This window comes from Salmo salar, chromosome 15 (genome assembly GCF_965601325.2).
Source record: "Salmo salar chromosome 15, fSalSal1, whole genome shotgun sequence".
Classification (NCBI taxonomy): Eukaryota; Metazoa; Chordata; class Actinopteri; order Salmoniformes; family Salmonidae; genus Salmo; species Salmo salar.
Window position 1 is genome coordinate 65,934,150 of NC_138305.1, and position 19,495 is coordinate 65,953,644.

At 39.9% G+C, this 19,495-nt stretch overlaps 1 protein-coding gene across 1 annotated transcript in view; it reads right to left on the reverse strand.

Annotated features, from left to right (window-relative positions):
* Window positions 1-205: 205 nt before the first annotated feature.
* Window positions 206-19,495, reverse strand: part of LOC106571864 (MAP kinase-activated protein kinase 2) — a 39,722-nt gene continuing 20,432 nt past the window's right edge. The window contains exons 4-10 of the mRNA XM_014145367.3: window positions 7,165-7,244; window positions 6,936-7,062; window positions 6,706-6,781; window positions 6,470-6,594; window positions 4,662-4,747; window positions 1,941-2,021; window positions 206-1,694 (exon numbers count right to left, since the gene is read on the reverse strand). Coding sequence (XP_014000842.1) covers window positions 1,551-1,694; window positions 1,941-2,021; window positions 4,662-4,747; window positions 6,470-6,594; window positions 6,706-6,781; window positions 6,936-7,062; window positions 7,165-7,244 — 719 coding nt within the window. The 3' untranslated portion in view covers window positions 206-1,550. The remainder of the gene's footprint in view (window positions 1,695-1,940; window positions 2,022-4,661; window positions 4,748-6,469; window positions 6,595-6,705; window positions 6,782-6,935; window positions 7,063-7,164; window positions 7,245-19,495) is intronic.

Sequence of the window (19,495 nt, forward strand, 5' to 3'; positions counted from 1 at the left end):
CAACAAATGTGGAAAAAGTCAAGGGTTGTGAATGCTTTCTGAAGACACTATATCAGAGGTTGTCTTTCCATCTCCATGACAGCAGAGGGTGGTACAGGGCTGCACAAACAGGATAATGTCCTGCATTGCCAGTTTGACATCAAGGCTACTTTAGGATTCTGGCACAACACCACCAGTCACACATCAATCAACACATTTGAGCGGATAAGGGATTTTGTACAAGTTTTAATCCAAAAGACAGCCAGTGCTACATGTCATATGTGTACTGCCATACCCCCATGCATTACAATGGTGCCCTTGCGCTCAGTGTTCCCCATCACCTAACACAGCAGAAACGCTTAACAACATTATTGCTGCTGTGTGGAAACTGATAGTGACACTTGTGTTGTATAGTTCATTAGTGGGAATTCACTGAAAATATATTTAAACAAGTGCAATCAGCATTGAACTGTGACTTTCATCAGGATAATTGTGAAGTGGGCTACAACATCTGTGGGATGTGGGGATTTTGTGATCTCATGGTTTGGATATTTGATAACACAATGTACATTTGCTACTGCCAAAGTGGCTTGAATATTCCCCCACTGTCATCACATTGGGAAAAATCCGAATTTGAGATTAGTGCACAGACCTTGAACTTGTGTCAATCATGCATAACCTCAATGGGAGATGTGTGTGAAAATTTAGGCTATGGGCACAAATATCAAGTAAGGATTTTTCCCAAAGTCCTCAAGGCACACAGTCTTTCTAAACAGTCAGTCCACTCTAAAAATATGGTGACTATAACTTTGGCTACAGGTGCGTTGGCTAAGAAATCAAACCCAACCAACAATGAAAACACATTCAACTGCAGTCATACAATTCAGAAGTCCAATCAAAACAAAAGCAAAGAGTTCAGGGCAACAAAAACCCTACACAACAAATAGAAAATGTATATACAATGAATGACAACTAAAAAGGAAGAAGAAACTAAAGCCCATTCAATTATACATAAACAAAAATGATGCTTCCGCCATTGTGTAGTTAACAAGTGCATAGCAGAAAATGATTATGGATCCACAGTATAACTGGAGGAGCATTCAATGTTTTCATGGTCTCTCAGCTACCCATGGCAGTATCATCTGAAGACCCATAGATAAAGTTAGAAAAACATGTGGCCAATACTGAGGGGAATCAACAATGATAAAACACAGAACAGAGCTGGGTCAGATACTGGATTAGTTACAGTGCAGTCAGCTTGCATAGTGATCAGCAACAACGACAGAAAAACCCAGTACATCACCGAGATGTGACGATAAACATCTTATCTCTATGTGGCCAAAAAAAGCAAATGAACAAAATGGTTCTTTACCTTGAATGGCAAGGTGGGGGGAAAAAAACATTAAAGGGGTAAAACGATGAGAATAAAACAGCGACAAAGGAAGTTAAAAACACTGGAAATGTAATATTTCTGGAGATTCAGACTTTCACCCCTTAATAATCCCTGTTTGCCCTTTCAGCTCTCTTTCACCACAATGAAGGGCGTGCGTGTGTGTGTAAGTTATTTTGTTTCACAGGCCCGGTGGTTCAGTGGCTGCATTGTTTGCCTTCTTCCTTCTCTTAATCAGCAGCGGATTGGTCGAATCCTCGATGGTCTTGATTTTGATTTGCTCATAGTCCACTCTCATGGTTGCCAGGGCACTTGTCATTTCCTCCTAGTAACAAAAATCACACCATTAGCATATCACATAGAAACAATTATAAATAATGTGTAAAGGACCAAGAAATTCCAAAGGAGCAAATGCGCAATTGTGTAGATAGAAGCAGACCAAAACACTGTATTTTGTACAGTCTATAGTAGGATATTGTTGTTTTTGTGCTCAATCTGCATGCTAGAGGTGTGTGGATCCAAGTTTGATGCAGAAAGAATGCATTCACATCACTGCAGTGCCAGTGCTCACCTTGACCTCCTCCCAGACATCCTGTTCCTCTTGCAGCACACGACTGGTGTGGAGAGGGGTCTGAGGGACCTCCATAGACTGCTGTAGGGAGACCAGCTTAGATTAGCGCATTGCTTTGGAAAAAACATTGTGTCCAATCAAGGAACATGAATATAGGATCAAATTGGAAATGTGAAAAGTATTCAGCAACTCTAGCAACTCAATTATTACAAAAAAACATTGTTGCAAAAGATGAGCCCGGTCTCATACCGTATGTGGTTTTATGGTTGCCAAGTTAACATTACTGAGAGGCCAGTTTCTTTGGTATGACAAAGAAGCAAAACAGAGAAAAGTTAGCTTAAGCACAAACAGACTGGACCACCAGGCACAAAAAGGATGAGTGCAACAACATAATACGCTACGACAGCAAATGTGTCGTGTTGACATCACATGGCCAGTTTAGTTTGGTTGACTGAAGAATGTGATTGTCATTAGGACTTCATGCGGTGGTACATATGATTAACTTCATCCATGACGCTTGTATGTTTCTGTAATTGCAATGTACAGTGGTGTAAGAATATTTTAAGATAATACACAACACTAGAGGTCAATAGGAAATTAACGATCAATGGAAATATGTTGAATTGAAAATCAACTCTGGTTAGAATCTGTGTAGGGATTTCAGTCCTGGATTCATGTGGCAAGATCTCATTGGTCTGAATCGTCTATACATTGAGCCTGAAACAGGATACTTGTTTTTTGGCCCAATTTTACTGCAAGGAATTCTAATTGGTCAATCAAAGGCTAGGGTTAGGGGTTATAAAATACCTCCTGTCTTTGTTCTGTGGAGAATCCTTGAGGACAGGGAAGAATGAACATTGACCATCTACTTCCCAACATAACATCTATGATTTCTTCTTTGAATAAACCTATTTTTCTCCCCCTGATTTGCTTTGGGGGCTGTGTTATTGAAGAATAACATCAACTGCTAACAGTGGGTATAGAAAGTAACCACCACCTTTCAAAATGTTCACCTTTTGTTGCCTTACAGCTTGAAATTTAAAAACACAAAATTTGACTTTTTCCAGCTTTATTTACACTGTAACCCACAAAATCCAAGTAAAATACCCTATTTGGATAAGTGAACACCACCCCCTTAGAATTGCAATTGCAAACGTGAAGTATAACCAACCATCCTCCAGATCACAAATCAAGCTAATTGGCTTCTGTGGTCAATTGTAGTGACTTTGATTAGTTCAGAATAAAAGCAGTTGTTCATAGAGAACTCCACTGCTTAGTAGAGCAATTCAAAGCAAATAATCCACTATAGGTGGAAAGGTACTTTCAAAGGATCTACGAGATAAAGTTGTGGAAACACACAAGTCAGGGGATGGATATAAAAAAATGTCAAAGGCTTTGTCTATCCCTCGGCGCACAGTTAAGACCATTATTAAGTGGAAGGCGTATGGCACCACCCAGCCCTGCATAGATCAGGCAATCCCTCCAAACTGGATGATCGGGCAAGGAGAAGACTGATCAGAGAGGCTAACAAGAAGCCAATGGCGACTGAGTGAGATTCAGGCCTTTATGGAAAAGACTGGTCAAGTGTGCATATGACCACAATATCACAATCGCTCCACAAATCTGACCTCTATGGCAAGAAAAAAACCTTCCTCAAAAAAGCTACATCAAGTCTTGTTTGAGCTTTGCCAAAAAGCACATCGTAGATTCTAAGGCCAAGTGGCAAAAGGTGCTTTGGTCAAAATCCAATACATCTTTCCACCCAAAGAACCCCATGCCAGTAAAGTACAGTAAAGCTTGGCGGTGGCAGCATCCTGTTGCAGGGGTGTTTCTCTTCAGCAGGGACTGGAGCACTTGTCAGAAGAGAAGGGAAAATGGACAGTGCAAAACACCGATAGATTCTTGAGGAAGACCTACAGCCCTCCACCAAGAAGTTGAAAATAGGAAGATGGTTCACGTTTCAACATGACAATGACCCAAAGCACACTGCCAAAGTAACAGTACAGTGGCTGAAGGACAAGAAGGTGAATGTCCTTGAGTGGCCTAGACAGAGCCCCGACCTAAATCCCATTGAAAATCTGTGGAATGACTCGAAGAGTGTAGTCCGTGAACGGTCACCATGCAATTTGTCTGAGTTTGAACAATTCTGCAAGGAAGAATGGGCAAATTTTGCACAGTCTACGTGTACAAAGTAAGTAATTCAAGCAAAAGGTGGTTCCACTAAGTATTAACTCAGGGGGGTGTTCAGTTATCCAAATAGGGTATTTTACTGTTTTAATGTCAATACATTTTCTAGATTTTTTCCCCACACCTGGATATTGTGGCTTACTGTGTGTAAAAGCCAGAAAAAAAGGTTTTGAAAGGGGGTGGTGACTTTCTATACCCACTGTATGTGTTATGTTTGATATTTATCTGAATCATTGTTTCCCTCTGCTGCTGTCTTGGTTGGACCAGGTCTCTATTGAAAAATATATGTTTATCTCAATGAGACTAACCTAGATAAATTAAGGTTAAATAAAAATGTAATATGATAACTTTTGAGAATTGTGAAATTCCATTCAGAAAAAACAAAAATGTATTGCACTGTGTTGTCTTCTTGTTGTCTAGTTGCATTGAAAGCAGCTAGTGAATAATCAGTATGTATCTTCATAACAATCGACAACGATTGCTTCATGGTCATACTGCCTGGACTGGGGGATAACAGAAGGGTGCTGTGCTTACATTGATCCAGGGGTGGTTCATGAACTCTGTGATGCTCATCCTCTGGGTGGGCTCAGTCTTTAGTAAGTGGCGGATCAACTGCTTGGCTGGGAGAGAGAAAACACAGGAAAAAACAAAGTTTTAAGCAATTCACATAATTACCAAAGTCATGACATTCATTTTGAAACCAGCCCATATACAGTTGAAGTGGGAAGTTTACATAGACTTAGGTTGGAGTCATTAAAACTCATTTTTCAACCACTCCACAAATTTCTTGTTAAACTATAGTTTGGCAAGTCAGTTAGGACATCCACTTTGTGCATGACAAGTACTTTTTCCAACAATTGCTTACAGACAGATTATATAACTTATAATTCACCGTATCACAATTCCAGTGGTTCAGAAGTTCACATACACGTTGACTGTGCCTTTAAACAGCGTGGAAAATTCCAGAAAATGATGTCATGGCTTTAGAAGCTTCTAATTGACATCATTTGAGTCAATTGGAGCTGTACCTGTGGATGTATTTCAAGGCCTACCTTCAAACTCAGTGCCTCTTGCTTGACATCATGGGAAAATCAAAATAAATCAGCCAAGACCTCAGAAAGAAATTGTAGACCTCCACAAGTCTGGTTCAGCCTTGGGAGCAATTTCCAAATGCCTGAAGGTAACACGTTCATCTGTACAAACAATAGTACACAAGTATAAACACCATGGGACCACGCAGCCGTCATAGTGCTCAGGAAGGAGACACGTTCTGTCTCCTAGCGTACTTTGGTGCGAAAAGTGCAAATCAATCCCAGAACAACAGCAAAGGACCTTGTGAAGATGCTGGAGGAAACGGGTACAAAAGTATCTATATCCACAGTAAAATGAGTCCTATATTGACATAACCTGAAAGGCCGCTCAGCAAGGAAGAAGCCACTTCTCCAAAAGCGCCATGAAAAAGCCAGACTATGGTTTGCAACCGCACATGGAAACAAAGATCGTACTTTTTGGAGAAATGTCCTCTGGTCTGATGAAACAAAAATAGAACTGTTTGGCCATAATGACCATCATTATATTTGGAAGAAAAAGGGGGAGGCTTGCAAGCCGAAGAACACCATCCCAACCGTGAAGCACGGGGGTAGCAGCATCATGTTGTGGGGGTGCTTTGCTGCAGGAGGGACTGGTGCACTTTACAAAATAGATGGCATCATGAGGCAGGAAAATTATGTGGATATATTGAAGCAACATCTCAAGACATCAGTCAGGAAGTTAAAGCTTGGTTGCAAATGGGTCTTCCAAATGGACAATGACCCCAAGCATACTTCCAAAGTTTTTGAAAAATGGCTTAAGAACAACAAAGTCAAGGTATTGGAGTGGCCATCACAAAGCCCTGACCTCAATCCTATAGAAAATGTGTGGGCAGAACTGAAAAAGCATGTGCGAGCAAGGAGGCCTACAAACCTGACTCAGTTACACCAGCTCTGTCAGGAGGAATGGGTCAAAATTCACCCAACTTGTTGTGGGAAGCTTGTGGAAGGCAAGCCGAAATGTTTGACCCAAGTTAAACAATTTAAAGGCAATACTACCAAATACTAATTGAGTGTATGTAAACTTCTGACCCACTGGGAATGTGATGAAATAAAAGCTGAAATAAATAATTCTCTACTATTATTCTGACATTTCACATTCTTATAATAAAGTGGTGATCCTAACTGACCTAAGACAGGGAGTTTTTACTTGGATTAAATGTCAGGAATTGTGAAAAACTGAGTTTAAATGTATTTGGCTAAGGTGGATGTAAACTTCCGACTTCAACTGTAAATATCTGTCTTCTCTCTTACCGTCCTCTGACACGTCAGACCACTCTGGGTTGGGGAACTCGTACTGTCCGTTCCTGATGCGTTTTTTCATCCCAGGGGAGATGGCCAGGCCGTGGTTAGAGTAGAAGGGAGGATATCCACACAGCCTAGGCGGAGGAGGAGAGGAAAATATATAAGAACCACGTAAGGTGCTACGTCTTGTACACTGCAGTTATTGGGAATTGATTCATGCTGTCAAGCTATTTTGTATCACTTACAGGATATACATGATAACACCCAGAGACCACATATCACAGGATTTGTCGTACTTCTCTGGACCAAGAACCTCAGGGGCTGGGATCAAGGAGAGGAAATACAGACTTAAAATACATTGAAGCCATATATTTTATGAACTTAATAGTCAATGCCACTGAAATATTCATGAATAATTATACTAACAGGGTAGGCCGTACTATTAAACCAGTAAGACTGAGTTGCGTGCCCTTACCAACATAATAAGGGGTGTAGCATGGCGTTGCCAGGGAGTTGAGTGTGGTGATTTCTTTGGCAAACCCAAAATCGGTTAGTTTGAGGAGTGCATCTGGTTTTTTGGAGGTGTACAACAGATTTTCTGGCTGACGGACGAGAAAATAGCATACTTATTTATTGGACTGAACATGTATGCAAAAGAGATGTTTAGTATAATTCTGTTCATTGAATCACCAGACAGACTTTACCTTAATATCTCTGTGAGCGATGTCAATGGCATGCAGATACTGGATGGCTTCTCCTATACTCTTCATGATGTCAGAGGCCTCTAGACAGGGTGGGAGAGAAGAGAAAGACAGAGTTGAATACCAGTGGAGTGAAGAGATTAGAGGTCGACCGACTATTTTTAAACACCGATACAGATTGGAGGACCAAAATAAGCCGAAACCAATTAAAATCAGCCAATTTTTATATATATTTGTAATAATGACAATTACAAAAATACTGAATGAACAATGAACACTTTTATTTTAACTTACTATAATACATAAATAAAATAAAATGTAGTCTCAAATAAATAATGAAACATGTTCAATTTGGTTTAAATAATGCAAAAACACAGTGTTGGAGAAGAAAGTAAAAGTGCAATATGTGCCATGTAAAAAAGCTAACGTTTAAGTTCCTTGCTCAGAACATGAGAACATACGAAAACTGGTGGTTCCTTTTAACATGAGTCTTCAATATTCCCAGTTAAGTTTTAGGTTGTAGTGCAGAAAGCAGAGCTTGTCTGCATGTTCCCCTGTCAGTCTGCTCCTCTGCTTATCATAAAATGAGCCCCACCTCTCTCGCTTGGGACCGAAGAAGGTGGGGAACAGAGAAACTTCTTTACCAGTGGAGCGAGTGATTGAAGTCTGTCCTCATTCTGCTTCCACCACTCCAAAGGCAAGCCGCTCTTTCTGTCAATGACAGGCTCTGTGAGGTAACGCTTCAACTCAATTTCAAAACTTCACTGGACTGCCCTCTTGACTCCCAAGGATTCTAGTGTAGAGGCTGTCCACCAGACTGGGTGGCCGATCTACCCGGACTCTTAGCACCTGGATCTGGGTCCTCCTCTTCACTAGTCCCTTCTGCTGTGGCTCTGTTTTTTTTTTTTTAGTAGGTCAGATTCCTCCTTCAGCCACTCTTTTGCTTTCTCTCATGCTGTCCCTGAGGTGAAGGCGTAGCTCTTGTAACGTGGATACAGGACAGTTGCCAACACCAGGCACTTGGTCTCCTCGGCCTTGGAGAACCACCTTGTCAGACTGTCCAAGATGGTCTTCCGTAAAGTTGATGCCTTGAGTAGAAGAAACCTCCTGCTGCAGCATCAGCACCAACACACTGGGGATGATGCATGCAGCTGTAGAGTTGGAGTGGCACATCTCCAGTGTCACCTCCTCCATAGGTGCCAGAGTCTCAATTAGGTTAGAGACAATGTCCCACTGTGCAGCAGACAAACTGCTGATGTGTCCGTATTCACCTGCATACACATTCAGTGCCCGCCACTGTTCAAACATCCTCTGCAACGTGTAGTGTTGAGTTCCAGCGAGTTTGAACTGCTTGGATGATGCTGTGTTTGGGAAGGCCAAGCGCTTCCTGAATGACCCTCAGCCTCTGTTTGGCCAGTACAGAGTGGTCAAAGTGAGTTGCACAGCTCTTCAACATGGCAATAATGTCTAGCACAGCTCTCTGACTGGATAGGCCATCATTGATTACAAGCTGTAGGGTGTGTGCACCGCAGCTGAAGTCTGGAAGCTCTGCCAGTCTCATACCTTTCACCATGTCTGCCCCACTGTCCCTGAGGATCAGCACAACACGTAGTGTGGATTTCCCAGTATTCCAACATGGTCAAAAACATCTCTCTGATGTAGTTTCCTGTGTGTGATCCAGTCATAGTCTTGACATTCAGCACAACCTGCTTTCTTGTCCAGACATTGTCAATGAAATGTCCAGTAAGGCTCATCAGGGACTCTGTAGTGCCTGACCAGCAGTCAGTTGTGAATGCCATGTGTGGAGCATTCACTAGTGCCACCAGATTCTTCACTTTCATCACAACTCTTTCATGGTGTTTTATCTAGCATTTCTGTGGAGGTAGAATTTTTCATATTTGATCCTGTACCAGGGTTCAGCAAGAGTAATCAGCCACTTAAAACCAACATCAGACACCACTGTGAATGGCTGGTTGTCAGTGGCAATCATCTCAAAAATTGCTTCATCCATCTTCTTGGCCCTTGGGTCTTTTGTCTTGCCATTTTGTTTGTTTATTAAAAAGTTGTAATATTGTAGCCTGTGACGTGTCTGTATCACCTTTTCCTTGTGAAGAATTTGTTTGCTTTTTTCATCACTGCTTCCTTATGAGCTTTTGGATGTGTGTTCTTAAGGTGATTCCACAGGTTGGTGGTATTTTTTGACCTACAGCTTTCTCACAAATAAGACACCTTGCTTTCCCTGGTGCCAATTCAATGTAATAGTCCCACACTGGTGCTCTGCTTTTCTCTGCCGTCTGTAAAATTAATATAATCGTACACACACGCACAGCTCTCTGAAGTGACAAGGACACTTGAAGAGTCTGCTTAGGAGACAAATACGCTCAACTGTTTGAATAATAAAACTATAGTTTAAGTTACCTGTAATGAATGTTGAAAACAAAAACTAATTTCTATATGCAGGAAATCCTATTTTAATAATGGGCATGGTAAGAATTGACTACCAAAGTGTGATTCATAATTCCCATGACACCTTCCAGCAAAATCTGAAAAGCGTTTCCTTCAATCATTTATTCCATAGGATATTTTTAGATTCACTTCAAAAGAAGGTCTGTGTTTCGTGTAGGCTTACACCACCTTGCCAATTTGATAACTGTGTAGATATCCATAGGACAAGGTAACTCTGATCAATACTGGCTAAATATAAGCAAAGATAGTTTTTTTTTTTGTAGAGTGGATTTATGAAAATATGTTGACAAACTTTACCTTATATTTGCAAGATTTACACGAGCATCAACACGCTGAGGTGGTTTAAGCCTGCACGAAACACAGACCTTATTTGAAGTAGTTCAAGACATTCCCTACAGAAGAGATGAACGGTAAAATAACGAAGGAACCCCTTTCAAGTTCAGCTGCAAGTTATTATAAGAATTATGACGTGTCAACTATTACTCTCTATACCATTTGTATTTCATGGACCTTTGACTATTGGATGGTCTTATAGGCACTTTAGTATTGCCAGACTATTCTCAGGAGTTGATAGGCTTGAAGTCATAAACAGCGCTGTGCTTCAAGCATTGCTAAGAGCTGCTGGCAAACGCAGTAAAGTGCTATTTGAATGAATGCTTACGAGCTTGCTGCTGCCTACCACCGCTCAGACTGCTCTATCAAATCATAGACTTAATTATAATATACTAAACACACAGAAATACGAGCCTTAGGTCATTAATATGGTCAAATCCGGAAACTATCATTTCGAAAACAAAACGTTTATTCTTTCAGTGTATTACGGAAGCGTTCTGTATTTTATCGAACGGCTGGCAACCCCAAATCTAAATATTGCTGTTACATTGCACAACCTTTAATGTTATGTCATAAGTACGTAACATTTTGGAAAATGAATTACGGTCTTTGTTAACCTGTTAGGGCTAGGGGGCAGTATTGACACGGCTGGATAAAAAACATACCCGATTTAATCTGGTTACCACTCCTACCCAGTAACTAGAATATGCATATACTTATTACATATGGATAGAAAACACCCTAAATTTTCTAAAACTGTTTGAATGGTGTCTGTGAGTATAACAGAACTCAAATGGCAGGTCAAAACCTGAGAGATTCCTTTACAGGAAGTGGCCTGTCTGACCATTTCTTGAACTTCTTTTCCATCTCTATCATTTACTAAGGATCTCTGCTCTAACGTGACACTTCCCACGTCGTCCATAGGCGCTCAGAGCCCGGGAAAAAACAGAATGTCGTCATTCCAGCCCCAGGCTGAAACACATTATCGCCTTTCTCAAGTGGCCGATCAAGGGACACTGGGCTTAGGCGCGTGACCCGACCGCCCCCGCCTTTGTGATTTTTTCCTCTGTTTGCCGAAAAGGAGATTCCCTGTCGGAATATTATCGCTTTTCTACGAGAAAAATGTCGTAAAAATTGATTTTAAACAGCGGTTGACATGCTTCGAAGTACGGTAATGGAATATTTAGAATTTTATTGTCACGAATTGCGCGCGACACTTCTTTACTATTTCGGATAGTGTCTGGAACGCACGAACAAAACGCCGCTATTCGGATATAACGATGGATTATTTTGGACCAAACCAACATTTGTTATTGAAGTAGCAGTCCTGGGTGTGCATTCTGACGAAGACAACAAAAGGTAATCAAACTTTTATAATAGTAAATATGATTATGGTGAGTGCTAAACTTGCCGGGTGTCTAAATAGCGAGCCCGTGATGCCTGGGCTATGTACTTAGAATATTGCAAAATGTGCTTTCACCAAAAAGCTATTTTAAAATCGGACATATCGAGTGCATAGAGGAGGTCTGTATCTATAATTCTTAAAATAATTGTTATGCTTTTTGTGAACGTTTATCGTGAGTAATTTAGTAAAATGTTAGCGAATTCCCCGGAAGTTTGCGGGGGGTATGCTAGTTCTGAACGTCACATGCTAATGTAAAAAGCTGGTTTTTGATATAAATATGAACTTGATTGAACAAAACATGCATGTATTGTATAACATAATGTCCTAGGAGTGTCATCTGATGAAGATCAAAGGTTAGTGTTGCATTTAGCTGTGGTTTGGGTTTATGTGACATTATATGCTAGCTTGAAAAATGGGTGTCTGATTATTTCTGGCTGGGTACTCTGCTGACATAATCTAATGTTTTGCTTTCGTTGTAAAGCCTTTTTGAAATCAGAAAGTGTGGTTAGATTAACGAGAGTCTTGTCTTTAAAATGGTGTAAAAATAGTCATATGTTTGAGAAATTGAAGTAATAGCATTTCTAAGGTATTTGAATATCGCGCCACAGGATTCCACTGGCTGTTGAGGCCCATTGAGGTTAATATTGCCTGCTAACGTGAATCTTTTAACCTGTTAGGGCTAGGGGGCAGCATTTGCACGTCTGGATAGAAAAAATGTACCCGATTTAATCTGGTTACTAATCCTACCCAGTAACTAGAATATGCATATACTTATTATATATGGATAGAAAACACTCTAAAGTTTCTAAAACTGTTTGAATGGTGTCTGTGAGTATAACAGAACTCATTTGGCGGGCAAAACCCTGAGACATTTTCTGACAGGAAGTGGATACCTGATGTGTTGTATTACCTTTAAACCTATCCCATTGAAAAACACAGGGGCTGAGGAATATTTTGGCACTTCCTATTGCTTCCACTAGATGTCACCAGCCTTTACAAAGTGTTTTGAGTCTTCTGGAGGGAGATCTGACCGAACAAGAGCCATGGAACGATGATGGCCCATTAGACACCTGGCGCGCGAGTTCATGTTGGGTACCCTCGTTCCAATACGTTATAAAAGAGTATGCATTCGTCCACCTTGAATATTATTCATGTTCTGGTTAAAAAAGGCCCTAATGATTTATGCTATACAACGTTTGACATGTTTGAACGAACGTAAATATATTTTTTCCCCTCGTTCATGACGAGAAGTCCGGCTGGCTTAGATCATGTGCTAACAAGACGGAGATTTTTGGACATAAATGATGAGCTTTTTTGAACAAAACTACATTCGTTATGGACCTGTGATACCTGGAAGTGACATCTGATGAAGAGAATCAAAGGTAATGGATTATTTACATAGTATTTTCGATTTTAGATCTCCCCAACATGACGGCTAGTCTGTATCGCAACGCGTATTTTTCTGGGCGCAGTGCTCAGATTATTGCAAAGTGTGATTTCCCAGTAAGGTTATTTTTAAATCTGGCAAGTTGATTGCGTTCAAGAGATGTACATCTATAATTCTTTAAATGACAATATAATATTTTACCAATGTTTTCTAATTTTAATTATTTAATTTGTGACGCTGACTTGACTGCCGGTTATTGGAGGGAAACGATTTCCTCAACATCAATGCCATAGTAAAACGCTGTTTTTGGATATAAATATGAACTTGATAGAACTAAAAATGCATGCATTGTCTAACATAATGTCCTAGGAGTGTCATCTGATGGAGATTGTAAAAGGTTAGTGCATCATTTTAGCTGGTTTTATGGTTTTGGTGACCCTGTCTTTGACTTGACAAAACATTACACACAACTCTTGTAAATGTACTGTCCTAACATACTCTAAATTTATGCTTTCGCCGTAAAACCTTTTTGAAATCGTAAAACGTGGTTAGATTAAGGAGATGTTTATCTTTCAAAGGGTGTAAAATAGTTGTATGTTTGAAAAATTAGAATTTTGACATTTATTTGGATTCAAATTTGCCGCTCTTGAAATGCACCTGCTGTTGATGGAGTGCACCACGGGTGGCACGCTAGCATCCCACCTAGCCCATAGAGGTTAACTAAATATGCAGGTTTAAAATATATTTATGTGTATTGATTTTAAGAAAAGGTATTGATGTTGATGGTTAGGTACATTAGTGCAACGATTGTGCTTTTTTCGCGGATGCTCTTTTGTGAAATCCGCATCCGTTTGGCGAAGTTGAAGTAGGCTGTGATTCGATGATAAATTAACAGGCACCACAGTGATTATATGCAACGCAGGACAAGCTAGTTAACCTAGTAATAACATCAACCAGGTGTAGTTAACCTGTTGGGGCTAGGGGGCAGTATTGAGAATTTTGAAAAAAATATGTGCCCATTTTTAACTTCCTCCTACACCAACTCAGAAGCTGAGATATGAATATTATTAACAGATTTGGATAGAAAACTCTGAATTTTCTAAAACTGTTTGAATGGTGTCTGTAAGTATAACATAACTCATTTGGCAGTCAAAACCCTGAGACAAATTCTGACAGGAAGTGGATACCTGATGTGTTGAATTACTTTTAAGCCTATGCCATTGAAACACAGGGACTTATTAATCATTGAGCACTTCCTACGCCATCCACTAGATGTCACCAGTCTTTACAAAGTGGTTTGAGTCTTCTACTGTGAAAACTGACCGAACAAGAGACTTGGAACGTTGGTCATAAGCGGATGGCCAATACTACTCTGGCGCGCGAGTGCATGTTTGGGTACTCTCGTTCCAATACGTTTTAAAAGAGAATGCAATCGTCCGCCTTGAATATTATTGAAGTTCTGATTGAAAAAGGTCCTAATGATTTATGCTATACAACGTTTGACATGTTTGAACGAACGTAAATATTTTTTTTCTCCCTCTTTGGTGAAGACAAGTCCGGCGGGCGACGTTCATGTTTTTGAGTAGCCTACAGGACGCGCTAACAACACGGAGCTTTTTGGACATAAATTATGAGCTTTTTCGAACAAAACTACATTTGTTATGGACCTGGGATCCCTGGAAGTGCCTTCTGATGAAGATAATCAAAGGTAAGGGAATATTTACATAGTATTTTTGATTTTAGATCTCTCCAACATGGCGCCTAGTCTGTATCGCCAAGCCTATTTTTCTGAGAACAGGACCTCGTTTATTGCAAAGTGTGATTTCCCAGTAAAGTTATTTTTAAATCTGGCAATGCGGTTGCGTTCACGAGATGTTAATGTATAATTCTTTGAATGACAATATAATATTTTACCAATGGTTTCGAATAGTAATTATTTAATTTGTTGTGCTGATTGACTGGCGGTATTGGAGGGAAAATTATTTTCTCAACATCAACGCCATTGTAAAATTCTGTTTTTGGATATAAATATGAACTTCATAGACAATACATGCATTTTTTGTTCTAACATAATGTCCTAGGAGTGTCATCTGATGAAGATTGTCAAAGGTTAGTGCATAATTTTAGCTGGTTTTCTGCTTTTGGTGACGCCCGTCTTTGCATTGACAAAACATTACACACAGCTATTTTGAATGTACTGTCCTAACATAATCTAACTTTATGCTTTCGCCGTAAAGCCTTTTTGAAATCGGACAACGTGGTTAGATTAAGGAGATGTTTATCTTTCAAAGGGTGTAAGATTGTTGTATGTTTGAGAAATTTGAATTGACATTTAATTGTTTTCAAATTTGGCGCTCTTGATATTTCACCTGCTGTTTATAGGGTGTACCAGGGGTGGGACGCTTGCATCCCACCAAGCCCATAGAAGTTAACTAGTGATTATGTGAAGATTGATTGTTTTTTTTATATAGTTAAGTTTAATGCTAACTAGCAACTTACCTTGTCTCCTGGTAGCCACAAGGTCCTTTTGACGCTGCACTCGCGAAACAGGTGGTCAACCTGCCACGCAGTCTCCGTGGATTGCAATTTAATCAGCGTCCAAAAAGGCAGATTACCGATTATTATGAAAACTTGAAAATCGGCCCTAAGTAAATCGGTCGACCTCTAGAAGGAATACATTATTCAAAATGGTCAGAAATTAGAGAAATTATTTTTCATTACTAGGGCAGTGGCGGGGTCATGAAATTTTGGCAGCCGGTGATTGTCAAGCAAATAACTGCCGGTCTCACGGTAACTGACCGTTAATTAACATACACATTTAGCATCTACTGGCTTCGATGCATAGCCTACAAGCCACTGATCCAGACCTTTGGAACATCTACATTTTAAAAAGTCTAATAAAGCCATGTAATATAGCCTACAGCTTCACAATAAATCCATTATTTATTTTAGACAGGTCTAAAGAAACATAAGAAAAATGGTCTATTTCAGATTAACAGAAAAGCATACTCTGAGTTGTCCTTATGTTAGGCCCTGATCTGCCTATGCCATATGGCTGTGGGCAAAACTAGTTCATTTAGCAGACAACATTTGCCTTGAATTCAATGGCATTTTATAGCATGACGAATACAATTGAACATAGATGAATACAATGAGGGAGTGCACTCATGCAGCTATTCTGTGTTGAGTGGTTAACAAAGAAAGAGGTACTCCTATATTCTTCATGTAGAGTTATTTACGTAATTTTAGTTGTGATACAAATGTTGGGCTACAGTTGAAGTCAGAAGTTTACATACACCTTAGCCAAATACGTTCAAACTCAGTTTCACAATTCCTGACATTTAATCCTAGTAAAAATTCCCTGTCTTAGGTCAGTTAGGATCACCACTTTATTTTAAGAATATGAAATGTCAGAATAAATTATTTCAGCTTTATTTCTTTCATCACATTCCCAGTAGGTCAGAAGTTTACATACACAATTAGTATTTGGTAGCATTGCCCTTAAAATTGTTTAACTTGGGTCAAACGTTTCGGGTAGCCTTCCACAAGCTTCCCACAATAAGTTGGGTGAATTTTGACCCATTCACCCTGACAGAGCTGGTGTAACTGAGTCAGGTTTGTAGGCCTCCTTGCTCGCACATGCTTTTTCAGTTCTGCCCACACATTTTCTATAGGATTGAGGTCAGGGCTTTGTAATGGCCACTCCAATACCTTGACCTTGTTGTCCTTAAGCTATTTTGCCACAACATTGGAAGTATGCTTGGGGTCATTGTCCATTTGGAAGACCCCTTTGCGACATCAGTCAGGAAGATGAGATGTTGCTTCAATATATCCACAATTTTCCTGCCTCATGATGCCATCTATTTTGTGAAGTGCACCAGTCCCTCCTGCAACAAAGCACCCCCACAACATGATGCTGCCACCCCCGTGCTTCATGTTTGGAATGGTGTTCTTCGGCTTGCAAGCGTCCCCCTTTTTCCTCCAAACTTAACGATGGTCGTTATGGCCAAACAGTTCTATTTTTGTTTCATCAGACCAGAGGACATTACTCCAAAAAGTACGATCTTTGTTTCCATGTGCGGTTGCAAACCATAGTCTGGCTTTTTCATGGCGGTTTTGGAGCAGTGGCTTCTTCCTTGCTGAGCTGCCTTTCAGGTTATGTCGATATAGGACTCGTTTTACTGTGGATATAGATACTTTTGTACCCGTTTCCTCCAGCATCTTCACAAGGTCCTTTGCTGTTGTTCTGGGATTGATTTGCACTTTTCGCACCAAAGTACGTTCATCTCTAGGAGATAGAACGTGTCTCCTTCCTGAGCAGTATGACGGCTGCGTGGTCCCATGGTGTTTATACTTGTGTACTATTGTTTGTACAGATGAACGTGTTACCTTCAGGCATTTGGAAATTGCTCCCAAGGCTGAACCAGACTTGGAGGTCTACAATTTTTTTCTGAGGTCTTGGCTGATTTCATTTGATTTTCCCTTGTCAAGCAAGAGGCACTGAGTTTGAAGGTAGGCCTTGAAATACATCCACAGGTACACTTCCAATTGACTCAAATGATGTCAATTAGCCTATCAGAAGCTTCTAAAGCCATGACATCATTTTCTGGAATTTTCCACGCTGTTTAAAGGCACAGTCAACTTAGTCTACGTAAACTTCTGGTATTGTGATATGGTGAATTATAGGTGGAATAATCTGTCTGTAAACAATTTCTGGAAAAATTACTTATGTCATGCACAAAGTAGATGTCCTAATCGACTTGCCAAAACTATAGTTTAACAAGAAATTTGTGGAGTGGTTGAAAAACAAGTTAATGACTCCAACCTAAGTGTATGTAAACTTCCGACTTCAACTGTATGTTTTGATTTTTAATACATTCTAAGGCTGCAGGATGCGACTAATGATGATTTGAAAAATGTCACATGAAAGGCATGAGGTCTGCTGTTTTTTTGCGAAGGCTGTACACACTTCATCTGTCTCTCATTCACAATATGACAAGCACTTGATAATGCCTCAAATTTCCCAGCTGCATCTCCTTTGTAATGCCCCCTAAAAAAGTCCATGCGTCTTGCGGCCAGTGGCCCTTGTGCTGAATATAATAATTATTATTCCCTTCTCCCGGCTGAGTGCCGAAGCACCTCTCACTCACATGGCTCTACGTCATGTGATCGAGTCTTTCTCACAGGCTACAAGTGAAGATAGACACATCGGGGACGCAACTGCACGCCTACTTATCCAATTCCGAGGTGCATATTGAAGAAATTGGAAGAACTGTCCACATTTATGAAATGAACCTAACAGATGAGATTGTTTAGCTTAAAATGTTGATCAACTATTAGGCTATATGAGCGAATGTTCCATTAGCAGCAAAACACCATTCTCAAAAGTGCATGTAATGCTTTTATTATAAAAAGGTGCATTTTTATGGTGAAAATTATCTTCCCCAAACTTGAAATTCACACACTGTGTATGCATGTCAGTTAGGCTCTACACCCGATGTAAAGCAGATTAATGTGTTTCATTTAAAGAAGTTATTTGCCCACTTTAGTTGTTATACAAACCTTACCAGAACATATAGGCCTATGGGCTAGGCTACATGAGGTGTGCGACTATGATTTGGAAAGTCACAAAAAAAGCATGCGCAACAGCTAGGCATCATTCACAAGTGATAGGCTAATATTGTCACCCATCACACTATTCTTGATTTAAGTTCGTCATTCCATATCCTAAATAATATACATGTGAAATGTGTTTTGATTTAGAATGGACCATTATCATGCACCTGTCTCGAAACAGAGCAGCGGAAAAAAATATGTAATCCAGGATTGGGTAGGTTACTTTCTATATGTAATCCGTTACAGTTACTAGTTACCTGTCCAAAATTGTAATCATTAACGTCACTTTTGGATTACCCAAACTCAGTAATCTAAAAGTAACTGAATGTAATCTGATTACTTTCCCCTTAAGAGGCATTAGAAGACAAAAATGTACGTTACCAATTGAATGACATCTATTGCAGGATAAATCACTGTTAAAGTTTACATACTTGGCCATATATGGATGTTACATTTTACTTTATGGGTTGGTTATGTAGGCTTCTTCTAACCCATCGCTTTCTACTACATATAATAATAATAATAAATATATAATTTATGTAAAGATAATTGAATTAAGTCCAAAAATGGATGCAGCAACTAAAGATTGTCCCTTTAAGTCTATCAAAAGTCTGCAAATTAGGCCTATTGATAAAAAAAATCCTTATCAGCATGAATTAGATTGAGCAATAAAAGCCCCACTTTTATTCCATAGGCTGGGATCTGCTGTTGCAAGAGCAGATTTTCCACTGGTTTCAAAAACAATGATTGATAGGCAGCTTAAAGTTCTTGAATTCAACAATTATTGAGTTCAAATACACATTGAAATTTGTGAACAGCCATCCACAACAACCACAATCCGTAAGGCCCAAATAGCTAAATGACAGCAGCAGCAGGATTCACATCAATGCGCTATGTAGATATGAATAATAAGTGATATCCGTATCCCCATAGACTACACCACTGCTGTCATCCTTATCTCCAAGCTATTATTCAAGTTGGATAATCTTTGGATGCCGACAGCAGTCGCAGCATTGAAAGACATAGCTTGGACTGTAGCCTACACATTTGGCATGTCATCACAGTGGTCTCTGACTTGTGGTCAGACTCACTCAGGTGGAACAAACTTAAAAACTTGCGCCTTTTTT